A 19,654-nucleotide genomic window follows, 5' to 3' on the forward strand; every position below is an offset into this window, starting at 1 on the left:
TTCATTCTTTTTTTTTTTTTTTATTGTTGAGCCTTGTTGTTTTGTCTAACGCTCATACTCAGATGTAATCTTCCGCTATATAGATTAATTTAATCACAATCACTTTGTCATTTATGATGCCGTTTTCTCATTCCAGCTGCAGACATTTTCTGAGGACATGTCAGTCAGTCATGTCAAGTTGCACTCTGTGTCTGTATTGTCGACAAGATTTTTATAGAGCTACTGTATGTGATTGTGATTTCATATGTATGTTAAACAGCCTGAGATTGGTGTATTGTTGTCATTTGTTGAGGCATTTGTCCGGAGTGACAGCAGAGAAAAGCTGTTTTTATCATTTTACACAGCCACTTTGATAAATGTAATATCTGAAGTGGATGAAAGTGTCAGTTTAATCATAGACAAAGCAATAAACCTCATGCTAGGCTTCAGTCTCCCAGACATTTCAAATAAATATTGATATTCATCAAAGTAGTCTTTACCTTTCACAGAGATTTGCTAATCTCACTTAGTCTATGTAATGTCTCATTTATTGAGGCTTGTCTTTCTTTTTTTTTTGTGTGTGTGGCATAAGAAAAGACGGAGGACTTTCCAGCGAGATGGATTTCTAGTTAAATCTGCATATACCCAAGTGGCAACAGGCCAATTATCCTATTTGATAGTGTCTCTAGCCCCAAGGTCTCCTTAAGGATTCAACCACTATCTTCCTCTTATGAGGTCTCTGAAGAGAGGCTTTCTGTTTGAACGTAATCATTTTAACTGCAAGTGACATGCACATGCATTCCCTCTCACTCGGGACTTCAGCGGGAATCTTTGAGTAAGTTTGGGGCATTGTGGCATATTAAGTTCATCTCTGATTTGAATTCCTCTGGTGATTTCTGTCCGAGGGATGAAAGAAAAAAAAGAAATGTGATAGTAACTGAGTGAAATTTGAATGACATTATATGCGCATGTTTGTCCTGGCTCCACCGACTGGGGGTCTCTTGCATCGGCAAACAGCTGCGCATCTTCAAAACGCCTTTATGATACAACCGTCTCACACCGCCCCCTGCCCCCCCCCACTCCCCCCGCCCCCTCCCCTCCATCTCCCTGTCAGATTCCTTGCAATTATGCTGACCTGCGGGGGGTGGGCAGACGCCTTTAACCACCTCTCCTATCAATTACACAGGAAACAATGGCCCCTAGCAAGCCATGCAGCAGTCTCATTCACCAAGGAATATGTCTGGCGAATGACTTTCATTAGGCCGTGCGCTGTTGTGGAGGTGAGGCCGCGAAGCCTCATTACATTTGGCATGGCAATCTTGCACTCATCATCACACCTCACAGAGTTAATGGATAATGATGCAGCACACCCCTGTCCTTTTACAGGGGCCAGCCAGGAGAGACTCCTAGTAATTGCGATACGCGGACAGTGAGCTTTTTTCCCCCCTTTGACGAGTTTAGATGAGACGAGCACTCTGAGGTCCCTGATGAGGCAGATTCTGTTGCTTAGGTTGACGATTAAAGGAGTCGGGTTTCGCCATTTATTCATTTGAAGGCCTTTGTTGTGGCCTTACTAAAGGAACAAGATTTCTATGAAGTCATTTGTTTATTTCAGCTTGGTTACTGAAGGCATAAGAGCAGCACAAGAAGGCATTGAGGCAGTGCAGTCAGACTTAGAATTTCAGCACACAATGTTTTTCTTCCCCCCCCCCCCCCCCCCCCCAGGAGAACCCAAAGCATGTAATCCAATCTGGCACAATTTACAGTGGCAAAATGCTCCTCTTAAAACTTAAAAGACACCAGGAAATCCACCCTGAGTCCCTGTCTGCTTGCAATTACAGTCAGATGGGGAACAATTATCCATACCGGGGACTGAACTGCTAAGCCATAGCTGCCCTGAAGATTATGTAATTTATAACCAAATGACAAGAGATCATCCCACCAAGAATCCGGGCAGGCCTGTCTTTTTCTCAGGCTGACGTTGAAGGCCTCTGTCACGAGAGAAAAACAAAGAAATAAAACAAACATAGCTGAGGAGCAATGAAACACTTTGTACTGCATGCGAGAAGGGGTTTCAACCCTCCTTATGATGTGTTCTGAGTGTGGCGAGTCAAGCTAAAGGTACTTGGTAGAAAGCAAAGATTGACCACAGGCAACAGAGGTGTGTGTTTGCTGGGAGATCCTCATTGACATTCTGAGTTGATAGGTAAGATTTTAAGGTGCCTGAACAAACAAACAAGCAAAATATACAAATTCTGTCATTCCATTTGAATCACGACTAATACATCCATTCACTTTGCGAGTACAAGGACATAATCACATCTCCTTGATGAACTGAACAAATGTTCATTTGATTGCTGAGCCAACAGAATTTAAATCAGTCTTCCTCTGTATCTACTACGTCAAGCGCAACTGTTTGATGAAACTGCCCTGACAGACACACAGTAACAATAATAAAAACAAATCAGTAAAAATCAAACTGAGAAAATGCGTGTGATTTTTCAAAGCTGTCCAAATGCCTGTGCTGAGTTTGACTGCAGGAGAGGCAGCGGGTTGCAGCACAGAGAAATAGGGGCAGACAGTACTGTTGCATACGGCACTGTATTTAGGTTGGCTGCCTGTTCCTATTAATAGGCCAAGGAAAGTAGCTTTTGAGGTCAATAATTCCAGCCCCCCTTGTCCCAGTGGTGTAGCATACTTTTGTTTGTTACTCAGCATGGCATTTAATGCACTCTTGAAGGTATAGTTTATGGTTTGACATTAATCAGGAATGACATTGGCTGTCTTCCCACATACAGTACTTTATTCTTGATGTTGTTCAGAATCCCCCACTTTCTGAGCAGCATCTTAAAGTCAGCATTGACAACAGAAGTGGACCCTCAAACCATACCTGTCTGTCAGATCTTATATATAGCATGATACATGTATACTGAATGCTATATTCTGTGTTGGCGTGAGCCATTAAAAAAATCTATATGCAATACTAGTTGGGATGCTTTTTATCTAAGAAATGCCACTCCCTATAAGATTGAAATCCACTTGCCATGGTTGTTGTTTGCCAATAGTAGCCATGGAAAAGATTTAGTGGGGACTGAGACGTGGGCATACATACTGCAAGGGTGCTGCTGAGGCATAATACCAGTTCACTGTATCTGCTCCATCATCAGACACAACTGTTTGTTTTGGAAAGTAAGGACTTCATGTAATAGGGTTTGCTACTGTTTAAATGCAATTGAATTACATGCATCAAATTTACGTACAATACCATACTTTTTAAACTTTGGAAAGCAGTTTTCTAATCTGAAATGGATTTTATGAAAAATGAATAGGTGCTCAATTCTGCTCAAAAGTGCTTTGAGTAATTTTTACATACATTTGTTCTGTCCATGCAACTTGTCAGAATTTTGGTGTTGTCTGTATAACATGTTTGTCATAATGTCTGATTTTAATTATTTCTATAATTACTTTATCCCACAGATTAAGCATTTTGTAATCAAGGGGGAAAGCATTCCATTCACAAGCAATCGAATGAGCGTTATATTTGCCCTTGGCAACTGAAGATGATGTTACTATGGAAACCACTGGTGCTGCTATCAATCTTTGGCTGCCTTGCAGGTAAAATATTGTACCACTGATTTATTTTATTGTAAACCGATGTTATGCTCTGGTGCTTTGTAGTGTTTATGTCTCCAATATCCTGATTTAGAGTTTTACTGGTCCCTGAGATGCACTGTGTTATCTGTTCTCTCCTATGGCTGCTAGCTAGCTTGCATGACATAGTCTCATGGCTCTGCTTTGTGTGATGTTTAGGCCCCTTCGCTGACCTTTTGGCATCGGCACCGGCTATCTGATCATTTTCAGTCATCGGTCACTTTCATACCGTGCACAGGAGAGGACATTTGGATAATTGAAAATCACTTCAGCTTAGACAAAATGGTTAGCCAGTTACCATTGACCCAGATCCAATTATTAGACAAGGGGCCTCCTAATTGTGGCGGTCAGGGAGATCAGTCATTTTCTGAGACACAGTGCAGATGTATATCAGGCTGCACTTAATGCGTTTCACCTGAAGATACTCCCGGTTTATGTCCTTAAAAGCCACAGGGGAGAGGAAATGTTGTGTTTCCTACAGCGGATGTGATTACAGGGAGAATGAAGTTGGATGTATTTCCTCTTTGCTTCTGACATAAAGTGGAGCGACATGAGCATGAATAGTGTTCACTGTCTGGATTGTTTATCTGTAATTGCTCACCAGGTTTGTGTGCAGTTTGCACATTTTTTTTTTTATTTTTGTTGTGTTTATTGTGGTCCAGAAAATTCCTCATGGGGGACGTGTTTGGGATAGTTGCATCACTACTTGGTGTCCAACAAAAAAAAAAGCAATTTGGAGCTCACAGCATATCTCGTAGTGAGAACTGAGCATGCGAGATTTGGCTATCAGAATCTGGCCAAGCAGTCGTAGTGGATACATCTAATTCATAATATAGATGCAGGCAGCGATGATGGGACCAAGCAAACCAGCAGGGCATATTTTCCATGGAAACATGATGTCATTATGTGAAGGACATGGCTGTGAGCATCACAGCAAGTTGCGTCAAGTTATGTCAATTGGCCAAAGATTGGCCGAGATGTGCGCTCACTTCCTGTTTGGCGGCTTACCCACTGAATTTGATAGACTGCAGCTGGAGACAATCTAACTCTTGTGAGGCTTTGTCTGAATATGATCTATGGCAAATTTGGTGAAGATTCTACCAGGCTTGTGGCCGCTGAAAACGTTTTAGTTTTTTGTATTGAATCCAATATGGCGGCAACATAAATTTGGTTGACATGAGAGGTTGGACATGATGTCCTGTCTTTGGGATCTCCCAAGTTATCAACACTCATAACAACCAGTTTTATAAGGCAAAGACATCAAAAGTTATTAGGAAAAAGGCGATTTTGCTACCTAGTGGTAAAATTACCCAATTTTTGTTGTTTGCAAAACCTTGGAAAAGGGTCCAGAATCCATAGCCAAAGTTTAGTGTAAATATATTAAAGCAGCACAATGGAGGAATTGCTAATCGCTAACGAGATGCTAGCGGCTAAACCTAGCGAAACCTCTTGAAATTTGCTTACTTTGACACTTTGACAAACTAGTGAGTCAACAACTTTCCTAACACAGTCAAACATCAAGCAACACAAGACAAAGCAAGATGGCAAATAAGCTACTTACTAGTTCGGCAGACAGTAGTAACCGGGCGGCTTTAGGCAAACTTCCATAACGCAGTAATACGCCTAGGGACCCTGGTATGGCAATGGCATGGAGGCGATTCTCCATAGTAAAAGTCATTGTAGTGCCCCAATTTTTTTTAAGCTGTTATTTTAAGGTAAAACTGCTAATCCTAACCCTAGCCCTGAAGTACAATTCCTACATAATGCCACTTTAAATAGTTGCTGATATATGACCTCCTTCTTGTTTGGTGGCGTGATATTGATTAGCTGTAAAGAACAAATAACTTTTGTAAGGTTTTTAAAATTATACAAATTGTGTGGTTTATATCGCCACAATGACACAGTGCTGTCTATGTGACATAGCTATCTGTGGACCACGAAAAGTAATTCCCCCTTTTTAGATACCACTGATGGCTTCCATCTCACAAGCATATTATCTGTTACCAGCTCTCACAGAAGATGGAGTTTTTAAAGGGCCTAGCTTGAAGAAGGAGCCCAGTGACCTGATCCTTCCCATCAATTCCCCTGACCAGGAGGCCACTCTCCAGTGCCTGGCCGATGGGAGCCCATCTCCGCAGTACAGGTAAGCCAGCCCTGGTCACAGAGTTCACTTTAAAACACTGGACGAGCCTCAATGCAGGTGTTCTGCAATTAATGGGTTTAGCCGATTTGCAGTTCTGTTCTCAAGAGGATCAAAATGTAGCCCCATAGTGCTGATTGCTATTGATTTCTTTCCCTCCGAGAAAGTAATTTGCTGTCCCTACTGGTACAGCAGAATTAGCAGTAGTAACACCAGCAGTCATGTGTGTGTGTGTGTGTGTGTGTGTGTGTGTGTGTGTGTGTGTGTGTGTGTGTGTGTCTGTGTGTGTGTGTGTGTGTGTTTGTTAGTGTGTGTGTGTGTGTGTGTGTGTGTGTGTGTGTGTGTGTCTGTGTGTGTGTGTGTCTGTGTGTGTGCGTGCGTGCATGCTTGCGTGCGTGTATGTATGTGTTTGATCTAGTGCATGAACCTAGGAATTAATTTAGTATGCCAGGTTTAACTGACTGGTTAATTGTCATGTTGTCTGGGGAGAAGAATCAGAGCTATTCACCTGCGGAAAAAAAAAATCAAATTTAGTTCATATCAAATCGATCATTTATTTTATCAAACAGCACAATGCATTTAAAAAACAATGATTTGGAATGAAAGCTATTGAGGCTGCAGTCTAATGCGGACTCATGCTCTGATTTATTTCTCTGTTGCATTAGTCAAGTCAAGTCAAGTCTTTTATTGTCAGGTACACAGAACAACAGAGTTGGACTGGGCACTGAAATTCTTAGGACAGGACACCATACCACACTACCATAACATGACAAGACATAACATATAACATATAAACATATAAGTACTCCAACATGATATAACATAACTTAACAATAAGTACTGAATATTAGATAAAAAATATGAAAAGACATAGTAGTGACCTACTAGATAAACAATAAATATACAATATAGATACACATACTAAACATTAAATAGTCGTGGGAGCTCTGGTTATTTTAATGCTGAATTTATAAGGTCACTCCAAGTGTAAATTGGTGCCTTAATACGTGAAGCACTGCACAGAGGATGATTTAGAGAGTACGGAGAGCTAAATGACTCATTTGTAGTCAAGATTCCAAGATCTCCCTGTGGTTATTCCCTGGTGGGTGGGAAAATAGCGGTCTGTGCTTTTTTTTTCTTTTTTTCTTTGGTAGATTGTGTTTCGTAGCTTGGGTCAGCAGCATGTAAATGCACAGCAAGCAGCAGTCGACAGAGGCAATAACCTTGTGAGTGTCATTCCGCTACATGCTAACATTTCCCTTTAAAGTGAGTCTGAGTGCAAAACATGGGTCTTGGAGGAGTGGGCAGGATCATCACACACTGTCAAGGAAGAGGATCAATCCAACAATAAGGCAAATCATTACATCAAAGACATTTTTGTACATCTGAAGGGTTTCTGATAGGAGGCTAAAAGTGGTCACGCTCAGAGTTCCTGCTGATTGAAGAATTCTTTTTAAAAAGTGTACCCAGAGCAGGCTCTCTCTGAAGAGCACTGGAGTCACCCTTACTGGCCTACTGGTCGATCACAGTATTAGACCACATCCATTTCATCAAGTAACACAAACATTGCCATTGCTTGTGTGCAGAGCAGGGTCCTAAATGGTTGTGAGATTTTTAGTTTTACTGCACTTGGTTACCATTAATTGACTTCATCATTTTTGTAAACGACTCTAGCTCAATTATTTGTGGTATAAGTGATATTTTGAACCCAGTGTTTGACAAATGTAGCCACCCATTTTAAGGAAAACATACATTATTGCAATGCATTAATGCAATCATTAACAGTAGATAATACCAAAAATAAATTGTTAAACTTATCACTGACTATTAGGTATTGGCGCATTATGGCAATTTACTGTCATATCTGTCAGTGATTTTTCAGGAGATGTCTTACTTCTCTGCAGCTGGTTCTGTGTAAATGAGGGAAGAGTGACATCCGTTGGACTGGACCTCCTTCTGCCAAAAAGAAAGCCATTTTAGATTACCATTGAACAAGTGAAAGGAAAAGTCAGCGTTCGAGGACTCTTAACAGCATGTTTATACTGTATGTAGGGTTCAGTTGCATTTCAGAACACAGCGGCTGTATTCATTTCAAATAGGTAAAGTAATCTCGAACAATCACTGCTGCGAAAAAGGCAAATGTTACAGCAGTGTAAGAATTTACCCAAACGGGAATCCAAAACCTCTTTTTCTCTTCAATGTGTAGCCTTGTTAGAATAGTAATAACACATAGCATGAGAAGCACAAATAAGACAGAAATAACATAGAAATACTTTTAAATCAAAGGGCCCCCCGGCATTGTTTCTGTGCACTTCAACCAGCGTGAAGCAGGAAGCAGAATCATGAACGAAAAGCGTCTATCAGGGGAGAGAAAAAAAAACATGTCAAAGTTTTATCAGTCTGCTATTAAAGTATAAAGGTGTCATGTGGTGCCTCAGGATACCTTAGGCAATTTTCCTCTTTTTAAAATGGATCCCGGTGAGAAATCAGAGCTTGGCACCAGACCTGCCTCCTTCTGAGCCTTTAACAAAGGCCTCGGCCTGAAAGGCATAATAAAATAGCTTAGCTTGAAAAGTCTAACTAAAGTCAGATCGATGACATCCAGTGCAGGAGCTGAGGGGCCAATTATACAAGTGCTGGCTGGCTCCCCCCGGGTGTTCACATGTGTGTGTGTCTCCACCCGGGTGTTCACCTGTGTGTGTGTGTGTGTGTGTCTCCCACTGGGTGTTCACATGTGTGTGTGTGTATGTGTGTGTGTGTGTGTCTCCCACTGGGTGTTCACATGTGTGTGTGTGTCTCCCATCGGGTGTTCACTTGTATGTGTGTGTCTCCCACCAGGTGTTCACATGTGTGTGTGTGTCTCCCATCGGGTGTTAACATGTATGTGTGTGTGTCTCCCACCAGGTGTTCACATGTGTGGGTGTGTGTGTGTGTCTCCCACCGGGTGTTCACATGTATGTGTGTGCGTGTGTATCTCACCAGGTGTTCACATGCATGTGTGTGTGTGTGTGTGTGTGTGTGTGTGTCTCCAACCGGGTGTTCACATGTATGTGTGTGTGTGTGTCTCCCACAGGGTGTTCACATGTGTCTGTGTGTGTCCCACCGGGTGTTCACATGTGTGTGTTTCTCGTGCTGCTCCGAGCTCTCTCTGTGTTGTAGTCAGTATATGAGGGCGGCTGTGGTTGCTTGGGGATCTCCGTGTGTAGGCACGAGCCAACGGTGCTCGTGTAACAAGGCGGTGTGATAAGGCGCTGAAGGCCTGAAGGCTGTGTGATGTAAAGCCTTTGTGGGGTCAGAGGAGTTGTGTGTACAGGGCTCCATGTGGTGTGGTATTGTCTTAATAATAGGTCAGTAATATGGGGGAGCAAGACTCCCACACAAGCCCACACAATGAATGGTTTGTGGTAGTGGTCATTCAGCAGTACAATAGGGCAAGGGAGAAAAATAGCTGGAAATAGACTGAATTAGAGAAAGTGAGAGATTGTGTGTGTGTGTGTGTGTGTGTGTGTGTGTGTGTGTGTGTGTGTGTGTGTGTGTGTGTGTGTGTGTGTGTGTGTGTGTGTTGTGTGTGTGTGTGTGTGTGTGTGTGTGTGTGTGTGTGTGTGTGTGTGTGTGTATGTATATGTGAGAGAGAGAGAGATAGAGAGATAGAGAGAGAGAGAGAGAGAGAGATGCAACACTTTAGCTTGTGCAGTTATCAGCAGAGAGAATCCTAATGGAGCTTGAATAGTGATCATGAAGGGGTGAGCTTTGTGTGATGGCTGGCCTGGGGGCAGTCATTAGTAGACGTGATGTTATGCTGCTTACTGAAGGTTATGTGTGTTGATGTGTTTGTGTGTGTTGATGAGCATTGAGGGGTATGTTTAGAGTCTGCATAATGACCATTGCATGTGCATTGATTGCTAGTATTGAGGTTGCTTATTTGGGTTGGTGTGTGGTGATTGGTGCTGACAGTAATGGGTATGGTTTAAGTGATGTATGAAGCAGTATGAAGACTATTTCTGGTAGTGGTACAATGGTATAAGGTTTTCTTGACTGTGGTAAGATTAAGTATGAAGTGTTGAATTGTGGAGAGTGTTGAAAAGAATTATTTTGACAGGGAATGATCATATGACAACATGGAGTGTTTAATAGACTGTGTATATTCTGAAGCTTAATGATAACACTATAATTGAACCCTTCATCCATGCTGCACAATATTAATAGGGGCAGTGATGAATCATGTCTTCTATGCCAGTCTTTCACAGGGATGTTTCCATTGTAATTTAAAGTGTGAGTGGTTACAGTCAATTCTGAAATGCAGTATTCCATAGCAAAGGAGATAGTATATGGACATCTTTTTTCAGGAAGCACAAGGAGGACAACACTAAATGCATATTTTGTGAGGCTCTGAGCCTTTGGCTGGATGATATAACACAATCTTGACACACTAGGCTGCTGAAGCGTCATGGTTTCTTCTGTTATCACACATGCCGTAACCCTAGATACTCTTTTTACCAACCAACCCTACAACAGGGAATGCACAGCTGAGTTGCCTAAGCACCATCTGTTTTTTGTTTTTTGTTTTTTTTAAGATCTATTTTTGGGCTTTTTGGCCTGTAATCAATAGTTGAAGTCAAGAGTGGGACAGGAATTGAGAGGGAGAAGAGATGGGGAGTGGACAGGAAAAATGACATCAGGCCGGAATCGAACCTTTGTCCTCCATGGGCATCAAGCCCAAATGTGGTCGGGCTACTGGTTGCGCCACAGTGCCCCCCAAGCACCAGCTGTTTTGACCAGGACCTGAAAAAACAAGCCAAGGCTAGGATTATGGCCAGCAGCTACAGTCAGTCAGTGACTTTAACTTTTGATCCACTGTGTGCGGCTTTCCAACCAACAGTTTCATCAAGTTCATCATCCCATAGTGGATGGCAAATGAGTGGCCGCATCACTAAGGGCTGTGTTACCTTTTGAAGGGTTTTATAAAACAAGTGACTTACTTTCAAGTCAACATGGCTCCCTGATAAACTCCCATTTCATTGTGATAGCATTCCTTCTCTTACACCCTTGAACCTCTAAGAAGTAGCAAAGAATTCCTGAATGCACTTTGTAACTGAAATAATGAATGGTTCTCTAAACTCGGACCTGTGTACCAAGGAATGTAGTATTTAAATGATGTTTACCTCATCCAGTACTTACATTTTCCCCTATGTCAGTCCCTGTGACCTTCATGCAGCATCCCAACCTCCTCTTTTGCGGTGCACCAGATCAGGGAAAAGGGGGACTATTGTGCAGGGAATCCTGTGGTATTCCCTGTGAGGTATTTTAGGACCCTGGCCCAGAGGCCTTGTCTTCCAGGCACCACAGATCTGGCTCGTTTTAGAAGGTGTGAATTTGAAAGGGGTGTGAGTGGTGCCTGTGTGCGATGATGATGCTGATTATGATGATGAAGATTCAGTGCTGTACGTCTTCTTTTGAGGCCTTGAGAGATGATCAATATTGATGAGTGCAGGATTGGGTGTGTGTAGTAGTTCTTTGTTGAAGGGTTGTATGTAAGGGTTTTGTATTAGTGTGTGTAGCTGTGTGTTGTGTAACTAATAGAACATAACAGGAATTTTATTAAGGTTGTATTAGGTGGTCTGTTTGTGCAAATTTGCATATATTTATGTTGTTTGTATCACAGCATTCTGAGGGGCTACTGTTTGTGTCATTTTGTATGGCAATTAACAAGGACTGAACTGCACATATGTTTCCTAGTATATGTTTTAGTATTGCATAATGGCAAGTCTAGACAGTGTAGGTCATAATTATGTGCATTTTTTAATGATAATAAATAATAGATTATTTAATAACACATTATACATTATAAAATGATGAAAATAAGAACATACACTGTCATTTTGGCTCTGTTGCTGGATAGGTAGCAGCTTTGTGCAGTAAGTAAGATTATGGGTCCTAATGTGAAATGAACAACGGACTGTGTGTTACACATGTGGCATAATGCAAATAGCACAAAATCAAAAGGAGGAATTGAGAAGAAACTTTTTCACATATGCCTTTATAGGAGACGAGAGTAGCACAATTGTTTGTGGGACACTTGAAACGGCATATTCATATTGTGAGTATGTCCTTGAATTTGTGTCTTTTGAGCCAATCATACCAACGGGAATTCTGATGTGCTGTGATGACAAGCCACTGATCGTGTGTTTTGTTCAACGATCAGTCAGTTTCGAAACTCAGTAGTCAATTCCGAGAATCTTAGTACATTAGTATTGCATGTCTAGATTCCTATCCAGACAATATCATTTCTTGAGAGCTCACTGTTATACATGTGGTGTTTCTTGTAATGATCAGTGTTATATATATATATTGTATATCTGGGCCTCAGTGGTGCTTATGTGCTCTAAACAGCTGAGGAGGCCCCCAGGGGAGGGCAGGTGATATGGCTGGATGTATGCCGAGAGATGTTGCACTGCTGCTCTTCCGCCCCCGGTCTCATTTTGATGAAGAGGGTCTCATGCAAAATTGATGTGCCCCTCAAGGTCGGCCAGAGTTCACCTGGACCATGGCAGGGTTTGGGCTCTGGCTCCTGACCGACCGACCGCAGGAGACCGGTCAACAGAGAAACAGCGAGATCCTTGCCAGTGGTCATTGTCTGCTGACCTCCACAGGCTGTCAGGAACAATATTTGCAATGCACGTAGCAGGCTTGTTGTAGACTGTTCATTGGCTTGCAGCACAGCTCCCGTACGAACGTTTTCAGACATACAAAATCAAACTTTCTTTTCCCAACTTTCATTATAGCATTTCGTCAGAAAATAAAAAAGAGCTAAGACAAACCCATGGGTATGAGGTTGGGCAGCATTCCTAGCTAGGCACTGACATGTTAAGAAGTAAAGAAAAAATATATAAAACTGAACTTACCTCAGGATATTCAGTTCAGTTGCATTTTGGCAATTGTAGAAGCCAGATAAAAATATCCTTATCAAAATAAGCAATTCATCACTGAATAAAATGTAGCATAAGCGTAATGTTTAATCATAATAAATTCAATCAGAATGTGTTCCTTCTCATCAGGCTTTGTAAGGGTATTTTAGCACACAGAGGGATGAACATGGTGTTGATGACCAAAGTGCTACGAAATTAATGAAATATTCAGCAGCAGCAGCATTCAATAAACACAAAAACCATCTGAGGCTTCAGTGCTCACAAAAATCGCTTGCCTGACGTCCTGGGACAATCAAATCCTGTCGCTTTCCAAGATGTAACAACACCCTGTCCAACGGGCTATCAGAAACTATCTCTTAAGTGAAAGAAAATTCCCTTCTTTATTCTCCTTTTCTACTCTTTTGTCTTGCTTGCTTGGCCACTGAACAAATTACTTTTTGATCATGATGGTTTGTCGCTAGGAAGTACACGTGTTAATCGTATAGGTACTAATCTGGTTGGGTTTCATGCTCCTGTGTTCTGCCACACCAGCATACCACACACAATAGAATGCACTAGAAGATAAACTGTTCAGATGTTTATATGTCCTAACATAGCATTTACACCACAACATGATATGAAGGCTATTGGCAACAGTTTACATGGTGAAAAGGCAACCAGAGTCAGGAGTCAGAAAAGAAAAAGAAAAAAACTGCAAGGAAAGTTTTAAATCTTGGATGTTTGAATGGTTTAAGTTATTGTTGGGCTTTTTGCCTTTAATCGTACAGGATAGTGAAGAGAGACAGGGGGAGAGAGATTGGAAGTAGAAATGGGAAATGACTGCAAGCCTCGAGCTCGGGCTCCTGTGGGCCTGCCACACAACTCCCCGATGTTAATTCTAACTGAGACATTAGCCTAAACAATGCATGAATACCAGGCAAGAAACGTCCAAGTTTAACTAGTTAATGTTGAAGATCTTATAGTCTAGATTTAATGTTATGAGCCTAGTCTATGGGCAAAAAGCTAATGCTACCCAGCATTTAAGTTAGTGAGTGTGTGGTTTATTCCAAGAATGATTAACACATCAGTCTCTCATGCTTCAGATGTATCTTTAGCATCTCCTCCGATCTGTCATTCCTTAAAGTACAGCATGACTTGTAGTACTCATAAAGTCAAAACAGTACTCCTATTTCTTGTCCTGGTAAAAAGTCACAATATGAGAATGTAGTCCAAATATCTTTAAGTCAAAATCAAACAGCATCAAATTTCTTTTAAACTGAATATTTAAAAAACATATACACAGTAAGCAAAGAATCTAAGGAGGAGCAAAATATGTTATTTGAGATATTCAACTGAATAAAGAGTAAAATATCTGTATAGCCTGTAAGGTATTTTTAATCTAACTTTCTACATATTTATGTATTTTTAGTTGAAGTCTAATTCATTTCAGACAACCAAAATTTTGAAGAATGCCTGGACGAAGGGTTACCAGGGATTTAGTCCTAATTAGATATTTGGAAGTAACAGGTGCATTTTTGCCACTTGGGCATCCGAAGCCCCGGCTTGCTTATTGAACCCAGAGATATTTTAGTCCATTTTGTCAATGCAGTCGCAAGGTTGTTGCTAATGACAATGATACGGTGAGTCATGATGGCCGGGGGTTTATTGCAGTCGTCTGTTCAGAAACAGTCATTACCGCAGTTCATAATGATGGTTCTCATAAATTGGCACTTGTTCCGTTAACTCTGCACCCTCCTGCACTGTGTCCTACCACCTCACAGTGCCCGGTTGCAGTGGTCCAAGGTGTTGCTAACGCATAAATGCATGCATAACCTCCGCACGTTGGGTTGTAAGGGATACAGACAGCTGTGTTCGCTGGTGTAGGTGCAAACAAAAAAAAATTGTGAGGTGCGTATGGGTTGACTTACGTGGAATATGAATAAGAAGGTGTGATGAGCAAATGAAAATACTGACTTGTGCTCTATTCAAAGAGGATGTTGATGAGAGGAGAGGAGAGGAGAGGAGTAGAGAGGAGTGTTAGTGCTAAGATGATAATTATCATGGTGCTAATGAAGCAGTGTGCTGCTCAGATGTCCAGGTTATTTACTGAATGTTGTCTCTTGGCAACCGAATACTGCTAAATCAGAAAGGTTGCCATTTTAACGCTGTTAGTAATCATGCCATGTAATGTCAAACACTGCTGTGATTATATTCAACTTTAATTAGCATTGACATTAGTCTATGACCCGCTTGAGCTGCTAAGCATTGCCAGGGGGCACATTGTTGGCACCTACGGGTATCATCACAAGCCTGGAAATGATTGGCATGGGCGTAAGACTGCGCCAGGTTTTGAACTGGTTGTCCAGAGTCTTAAGAACATTCCAACACACACACACACACACAAACACACACACATACACACACACACACACACACACACACACACACACACACACACACACACACACACTGTGTGAAAACTCCTACGTGCACCTGCTGTGAGACTTGATTTGTACATTACATTACACAAATATTTTGTACTCATGTTGCCATGTCTCGAAATGAAAAAATGGCCCCTGTGCTGGAGCCCAAGTGCCTTAGAGACAGTCTTAGTGCACCAGTGGAGACCCCTGGGGACCCCGCAGTGGTCTGTGATCCCCCATCTGTGGAGGCGGGAGCGAGGCTAGACGTGGCGCGGCGGCAGCTGGTGAGTGTCCCTGGCAGGCTGCACAGGGCTTAGGAGAGGAGCGGGCATCAGCCAAAGTGTTTGACAGCGCAAAAATCTCAGGCAGTGTGGAGCGGCGCCACACACACCATCAGCTCAGCCTGCTCACTGTCTTCCACTGTTAGGCTCTGTAATGCAGCACAATCCCCCCCTCATCAGCCACCAGCCACCAGCCAACCCTCCCCACCCCTAGCCCTACCCCCCACCCCTACCCTACCCGTCTGTCACCCCTCCAGTGCTGGGGAGGGGGAGGAGGAAAAGAGCCCCTAATATTTTCATGATATTGCCAGTGGAATATTGCCGCCGATAGTGCAGACTTTTTTTGGATCAAGTCTCATTTTGTTTATCCACTTGATGTGTTTGTCTGGGTGACCTCCACGCCCAGCAAGGGCCCCTGTGGCTAAAGAGGAGAGTTTCTTCTTTCTCAAAGTGATTGACCCCAGACTGACCAGTGTGGCGAACAAACAGACGTGAGTGATGCCCCTTCAGACATATAATCAGACTGGTCAGTGCAGCGCCATTTGACAGTTTGGAGCTTTTCCAGTCATCTGTGTGCGACCCAGTTTTAAGTCAGGTTACTTGTTGTTCAGTTTATGCATTTAGCTGAGATTCAATGAACCAACAACCCCACCCTTGTCCCCTTTCTTTCTCATGTTTCATTATTGAGTGGAAGGCACTGAAGCTCTATGACACATTGACATGACTGGAGCCGAATATTCTCACAGTATAAAATGCATTTTTTATCACTGTAATGCTGAATATTATGTTGTCTGCATATTGTTTTGAATGCATATTTCCTTATATCCTTCAATTTCTTTAACTCCTCAGGTATTATATACCTATTTTTTAAAATTAAGAAAATGTCCAAAGCAATTATCTGATTTGAGTGATGTCCTTTAAAAACATATATTCATAAATAAAAATTACCATCATCAAAAATGTTCAAAAATACAAAATACTTGAAAATGTTACAAAATAAATCAGTTTAACGCAACACTGCTCTCTGAAAGATGAATAATTCAAGAGAAACATTAAAGTTGGCTTCGGCACATCTTTTGTTGCCTCTTAAATGAGTGTTTGGGGTGAGTCACAGCAGCCGCTAAAGATAATGTAATGCCGCTCTGTGTTAGTTAAGTCTGCCCAGACGGAAGAGTGATATCGATTTTGCATCGTACAATTTGTCATTTCAGAGTCTCACACCCACTCTGGGTTGAAACACTCCAGACTTCCACACACTAATGGTAGAGTTACATTGACAAGTTAATCCAGACTGATTCACGACAACATGTATGAGAATGGATTGTGAAAGAAATCTCTCCCCGGGAATACATGTTTTGATACTGGAGATCAAATGAATATCAAGTAATTTAGTTTTGCATTTACGTATGTATTAGGTTTAGATGCTCTGCATTGTACAATGCTGTTTATGTCTCCTGTTTTTATGGTGAGTAAGTGGACAGATCTGTCTTTGTTCAGTGGTAGAATTCTTATTAATTGTGCCACTATCTTTAATACTTTGGGGTATCGTTTTATTTTCTCTGTACAGTACACAAATAACAGTTTCTCAATGTGTCAAGTGTTGTACACATACCTCATGAAGGCTCCAGGGATTTGCATAATGTGATATTCACAAACATTCCCTACCATAAAAACAACTTTATAGTGGTTAATCTGCTGTAGATTCCATGTAGGGATATATATTCATCAGTGTGTCTAAGTACTGGAAAAAGCATTACTCTCCAGGCAAGAGAGAAACACTCTCCTGCTGGATACAGTGATGTATTGGATCAAATTAGGGTTGCATCTTATGAGATTGTAGATATCTTTGAACTCGTAAAAAGGCAATTTCATCCACACAAAAAAAGCGAAGGTAATGGCTCTGTCCTAGTCATCTGTTTCTATGTCAGAGAAAATGGGCAGTATAATTGCTAATCATCAAGCAGAATGTATTGCTGTGTACGCAGAGGCAATCAATTACTGCAAATTAAAGATGATTAGGTTCTGATGATTTTTTCAATTCTGTAATTGATGTCTCTTATTCTAGGTTGCAAAGGGCTGGGTGGTGGGGTTTCCGGGGAGGAAAGAGAAAATGAAAACTAATATTTGTCCTTTTTCGGACAGGGGTCTTTGTTTTCATCTCGGATTCTTTAGCCATAATGAAGCTGGCCTCATCGGATCAATGCGCGGGAGGAATGTCTGTGAGCATCCGTCTCTGGAGGCCCCTGCGCTGATTGTGTTTGTGTCTTTGCAGATGGTCTCTAAACGGAACGCTCATTGATCTCAGGAGTGACTACCGGCGTCGCGTGTCTGAGGGCAGCCTGATCATTAGCAGTCTGGACCGAGACCAAGACACCGGGATGTATCAGTGCACTGCCTTCAACACGTGGGGCACCATCCACAGCCAGAAAGCAAGTCTCCAGTTTGCATGTAAGGAACATTTGAAGAAATAACTTGGAGATATCTTTATGTTTGTGTGAGTGTGTGTGTGTGTGTGTGTGTGTTGTGTCTATATGTGTGTTGTCTGTGTGTGTGTATGCAAGTGAGATTGTGAGCATCTGTATCTATAATTTCCTATGCCTCAATATGTGGGTTTGTGTGTGTGTGTGTGTGTGTGTGTGTGTGTGTGTGCCTGAGTCTGTTTGCATCTCAGATATGTTGAGGTGTACGACATATTTCTTCCCCAAATCCCATTAAAATGATTGCATCACCTAGTGGCATGTGTGTTGTGACGGGCTAACTCTCTGCTCTGTCGCTCCACACCATTACAAGTATGCAAACATTCATATATCAGCTGGCACCGAAGCTGGACCTGCATACCAGTCAGAAATACCACCCAAACTAGCCCCCCATTAAAATACTCCAGGTAGCATTATTATGCAAAAGAAACCATTCCGCACAAACACTATTCTGTAACCCCTAGATTATGACACAAAAGGTAGTGTGTGTGTGTGTGTGTGTGTGTGTGTGTGTGTGTGTGTGTGTGTGTGTGTGTGTGTGTGTGTGTGTCTGTGTGTGTGTGTGTGTGTGTGTGTGTGTGTGAGGGAGGGGGGGGGGGGGGTTCTGCATGCCTCGTCTTTCTCGGTGGTGGAGACACCCCAGGGACTCCCACTCTGATCGTGCCGCCTTGCTATTGATTGTCTTCTTGGGTTAGAGCGAGTGCCTCGCTTTCCCAACAGGAGACAGACTGTCATTATCCCCGGGCGCTGAATAAAGGCTTTCACTCCTCAGGCTGCTTCAGAGGACTATCCACCTGGCATTTATTGTCCTCATTGATCATCGGTTAGCTGATTGGGAGGTGGCAGTCTTGATATCGGTGCCGTCAATAGCCAAAACCGCACCCAGGTGTGGGCAGAAAGGCCCCGTTTGGATCTTAACTGATCCAGACTTTCCTTATTAGCTATAGCTGTAGTAGCTGGATCAGCAGATGTAACATGGCTTCTCAAAACATCTATTCTCACTTCGTGTCTGAAGCCATTTTATCTCTCAGTTAAATTTCACAGATATTTTGCAATTTCTTAGTTCATACTCAATTCTCATGGTGGTCCCTGAAGATGTTGTGGCATTCAAGTATAGGCCATGCCAGCTGATTTGTATCCTCCATCATTGGCTGTTTCCTCGGGAGGGAAAAGGGAAAGATGAGGCATCAGGTGGTGAAACAACCCGACATCAGCACTCTTATTACTGTTAATGAATGTACTTATAAGTGTTCACTGTGTATGAATGTTTATACAAGTGTTCACTGTGTATGAATGTTTATACAAGTGTTCACTGTGTATGAATGTGTATACAAGTGTTCACTGTGTATGAATGTACTTACAAGTGTTCACTGTGTATGAATGTTTATACAAGTGTTCACTGTGTATGAATGTTTATACAAGTGTTCACTGTGTATGAATGTTTATACAAGTGTTCACTGTGTATGAATGTTTATACAAGTGTTCACTGTGTATGAATGTTTATACAAGTGTTCACTGTGTATGAATGTTTATACAAGTGTTCACTGTGTATGAATGTGTATACAAGTGTTCACTGTGTATGAATTCACTTACAAGTGTTCACTGTGTATGAATGTTTATACAAGTGTTCACTGTGTATGAGTGTACTTACAAGTGTTCACTGTGTATGAATGTACTTACAAGTGTTCACTGTGTATGAACGTTTATACAAGTGTTCACTGTGTATGAATTCACTTACAAGTGTTTACTGGGTATGAGATGCAATGTGTCACAGGAACAACACAGCCTCCCCTGCCAC

The 19,654-nt window shown here is 41.9% G+C and overlaps 1 protein-coding gene across 1 annotated transcript in view; it reads left to right on the forward strand.

The window, feature by feature from the left end:
- Positions 1-3,539: 3,539 nt before the first annotated feature.
- cntn3b (contactin 3b) overlaps positions 3,540-19,654 on the forward strand; it is a gene marked incomplete at its 5' end in the record, with an annotated part of 44,536 nt that continues 28,421 nt past the window's right edge. Inside the window, 3 exon segments of the mRNA XM_080845879.1 lie at positions 3,540-3,594; positions 5,638-5,773; positions 17,652-17,827. Of these exon segments, the coding sequence (XP_080702005.1) occupies positions 3,540-3,594; positions 5,638-5,773; positions 17,652-17,827 (367 nt within the window).

This window comes from Sprattus sprattus (assembly GCF_963457725.1).
Source record: "Sprattus sprattus genome assembly, chromosome: 10".
In the NCBI taxonomy this organism is placed as follows: domain Eukaryota; kingdom Metazoa; phylum Chordata; class Actinopteri; order Clupeiformes; family Clupeidae; genus Sprattus; species Sprattus sprattus.